Here is a 4,560-nt window from a genome sequence, read left to right as displayed (position 1 = left end):
TATATACTACACACACACACATATACATATATATATATAATACATATATATATATATATATATATATATAATTATAAATAAATAAATAAATAAATATATATATATATATATATATATATATTTATATATATATAATTATATTTATAAATATATATATATATATAGATGTGGATGTAGAAATAGGTAGACATAGAGATAGAGATATATTTATAAAACGATGAATTGATATATACATAATCCTGCATACATACATACATACATATATATATATATATATATATACATATATACATATATACATATATACATACACACACACACACACATACATACATACATATATATATATATATATGTGTGTGTGTGTAAATATACATACATATATTTCACAAGTGGCATCTCGCACCTTAGACACACACGCGCACACAATACGGTATGTACCTTTTATGCTCTGATTATGGCCGTCAAGTGTGCTGAGACACTCCTGAATGATGTCATGCCTGCCCAAGTCATTCCCGATTATTTCCAGCTCATTTTCCAAATGTACAATTTGGTTTTTACTCTCTGCCAATTCCTCCTCACGCTCGTTGATGATATGAGTTAGCTCTGTGGCGATTGGTACAAATTTGTCGCAAATATGTCGTAAATGCCAATGTGCAGTCTAGATTGTTTGCGACGCGGTGAACGCAGGTTCGCTTTAGTACTCAAAACAAAGTATGAAACTATGTATTCGAATACAAAGTGTGTAAGAATCGAAACAAAGTATGAAACTATGTATTCCAATACAAAGTGTGTAAGAAGCAAAACAAAGTATGAAACTATGTATTCGAATACAAAGTGTGCAAGAACCGAAACAAAGTATGAAACTATGAATTCGATTACAAAGTGTGTAAGAAGCAAAACAAAGTACGAAACTATGTATTCAAATACAAAGTGTGTAAGAATCGAAACAAAGTATGAAACTATGTATTCGAATACAAAGTGTGTAAGAAGCAAAACAAAGTATGAAACTGTGTATTCGAATACAAAGTGAGTAAGAAGCAAAACAAAGTATGAAACTATGTATTCAAATACAAAGCGTGTAAGAATCGAAACAAAGTATGAAACTATGTATTCAAATACAAGGCGTGTAAGAATTGAAACAAAGTATGAAACTATGTATTCGAATACAAAGTGTGTAAGAAGCAAAACAAAGTATGAAACTGTGTATTCGAATACAAAGTGAGTAAGAAGCAAAACAAAGTATGAAACTATGTATTGGAATACAAAGCGTGTAAGAATCAAAACAAAGTATGAAACTATGTATTCCAATATAAAGCGTGTAAGAATAGCTCATCGCAGAGGATTTGATAGGGCCCCACGGATGACATGTGTTGTGCACACAACTGCAACACTTAGATGTTTATCTTCAGTGTACAAAAAAAAAGGAACACACTCGATGGGTTACAGAGTGCCTATCCATCTTTTAGAATACTAGCACCCGAAGATTAACTGTCCGTCATAGCCTACACATGATATAGACATAACATACACTTACACATCATGTTCATTTAAGTATACAGATGAGCATGATAAGAAAATTATAGCCCACACATGACTTATACATAAAATATACATAACATAACACATACATCATATAATTTGCATAACATATACACCATATACACAACACACCATATACACCATATACACAACACACCATATACATAATACACCATATACATCATATACATAACACACCATAAACATCGCATACGTAACACAACACATACATCAAATATATAACACCGCATATACATCATATACATAACACAACACATAGATATTATACATACACAAAACATACATTATATACATAATACACTATGTACATCCTATACTTGACACAACGCATACATCATATACATAACACAACACACACATCATATAAATAACATACATAACAGTATACAATCAAATGTGTACATAGTGTCTTACTGTCTTGGTAGCTGTCCATCTTTGCCTTCTCGATGTTCCACTCTTTCTCTGTGTCGGTGTCGTTGCTGAGTCGTATCTGCACAATATCACTCTCCAGTTGCGACACCTTGTTGCGCAAGCGATCGATTTCCTGGGGTTAATATAGGTATTGAATATATGACAATGTGTACAAATACCAAGAGAAATACACAATATTGCTAAAAAAAGAATTTCCAGGGGTTAATGTGAGTATTGAATATATGATAATGTGTACATATACCAAGAGATATACACAATATTGCTAAAAAGAGAACTTCCAGGGGTTGATGTAGGTAGGGGAGACATGTGAATGTGTACATATACCATGAGTTAGATAGAATATTGCTAAAAATAGAACTTCCTGGGGTTAATGTGGGTATAGTATTGGCGAGCGCTAGCGAATATCATGCACGCACATGACTACAACGCAAACATCTACAAACATTTATATATATGTATATACGTACGCACTCGCCAGGGATAACTGTAGTAATGCGACAGAACGTGGTAACAACGTGTCCATAGCACAGAATAGTATAGTAGGCCGCGCTTCCAAGGGCAGATGAATATCCATATACATGCATATATAAATAAACACACATAAACACACACATACATACATATATTTATATATATATACACACACACACACACATATATATATATATATATATATGCGCCCACACACACACTTTAAAGGACCATATACGGAGGAAGATAATTGGATACACACACACACACACACACACACACAAATTCACCCCGAAGGATTATATACGGCTAAAATAAACGGTCTAAACACACACACACACACCACACACACACACTCACTCACTCACTCACACACACGCACACCTGCTGCTGCTCTCGTATCAGACTCTTCTGATCGTCGTTGGTGGTGCGCATTTCGATGACTTCGTTGGCATGGGCTCGTTCAGTGTCGTCCAATGACGCGACCTTCGTACGCAGCGCCTCACACTCTCGCTCTGCCTGTGCTAGCTGTTCATATGCACAGCGCAAGAAGGAATGGGTGTGTGTGTGTGGGTGTACTTGTAGGTAGGATGGGGTTGGTAGGTATATGAGTTGTTGGAACGTATATAAGTTGTTTGTTGGTATACAGGTTGTATACAGGTATATAAGTTGTGTGTATGTATATGAGTTGTGTTTGATAAGTTGTATATTGTTTGTAATCAGTCGAGTTTGTAGTGCGCTGCCAATAGCTCTAGCGGGGCACAATATAACACCATTCAGGCCTGTCTGAAGTATAACACTCCAACAGTTCATCTATGGACCACACAGACCCCCACATAACGCAATGAAATGTACAGTCACGTGTTATGTATAGTCAGACACATGTTGATCACACAGACCCTCACACAACGCAACGGAATGCACAGGCACATGTTGTTTGTAGTCAGACCCAACTGAGACTTACCTTAACCTTAACGTTTCCTAGTTCGGCTATGGATTCGTGCATTTTATCCATTGCTCTCTGTGTAGTTTTAGGGTTTCAGGGTTTTAGTTAATCGTTTGTGCGTAGTCGGATAAACACGCGACACATCCCATGTATGCACCCAACCACTCACATTAACATAGACTTACTAACATACACTCATACACAACGCTATTATGATCCGATTTATTTGCTGGTGGGCGTGTAATATGTACACCACCACCATCCGTGATAGCTGGAGAGGACATACAAACAGTTTTATATGTACATATAGACGCTCAAGCATATATATTCATACACAAACACAAATATATATATATATAGATACATAGATATATATATATACATATATATATATGTATATATAGATATAGATATAGATGTAGACATAAACATAAACATAGACACTACACACATACACACACACACATATATATATATATATATACCTCCGCACTACTCTCGTCATTCGCAATGATACTTGCGCGCTGTTGCAACTGGTGCGTGAGGTTGTTAATCTGGTCCTGATGCTGCATAACGTCTCGCTCAGCGTTCTGCTTCTCTCCCATAACATTTGTGAGATCAGTTGTGAGTTTGCTGATTGTCTCATCGTCGCGCGTCTTCATCTGATTGGCCCGTTGGCTCTCACCTTGGAGTGTCTTAACCTGTGGGTATATATACACATCAGATATGTTTAGTGATGTAGAGGTATATAAACAAAACGTAATATATATATATATATATATATAAATAAATATACGGTGTACATATTATAATTTGCTGATCGTTTCAAGGGCACATGCATTGACTAATATCCGCCGCATGGAATCACACAGAAACCGCGGTGCATGGTCAGTAGGAACATATGCGTGTGCAAATGTGTTGTAGTGATGTTATATGGCGTGCGGGCATATAGACATCGGTATGTTTACTCACCCACACATATATAAACAAAACATTAATACCTGCATCATTAAAAATTTTCACATCTCCTATACATTCGATAATAGACAAATATTCTCTCTCTCACTCTCACTATATATATATATATACATATATATATATGCACATATATATATATATATGCACATATATATGCACATATGCACATA

At 35.4% G+C, this 4,560-nt stretch overlaps 1 protein-coding gene across 1 annotated transcript; it reads right to left on the bottom strand.

Annotated features, from left to right (window-relative positions):
* Positions 1–386: 386 nt before the first annotated feature.
* SARC_10617 (hypothetical protein) lies at positions 387–4,074 on the bottom strand (the record flags this gene model as incomplete). The annotated part of the gene is made up of 6 exons (XM_014295333.1): positions 387–406; positions 442–606; positions 1,978–2,107; positions 2,851–2,994; positions 3,431–3,487; positions 3,898–4,074. The coding sequence occupies 6 exons, from the start codon at positions 4,072–4,074 to the stop codon at positions 387–389; spliced, it is 693 nt and encodes a 230-aa protein (XP_014150808.1).
* Between the last annotated feature and the right edge of the window lie 486 nt (positions 4,075–4,560).

Source organism: Sphaeroforma arctica, assembly GCF_001186125.1.
Source record: "Sphaeroforma arctica JP610 unplaced genomic scaffold supercont1.1325, whole genome shotgun sequence".
In the NCBI taxonomy this organism is placed as follows: Eukaryota; class Ichthyosporea; order Ichthyophonida; genus Sphaeroforma; species Sphaeroforma arctica.
This window is presented reverse-complemented; position numbering and strand designations above follow the sequence as displayed.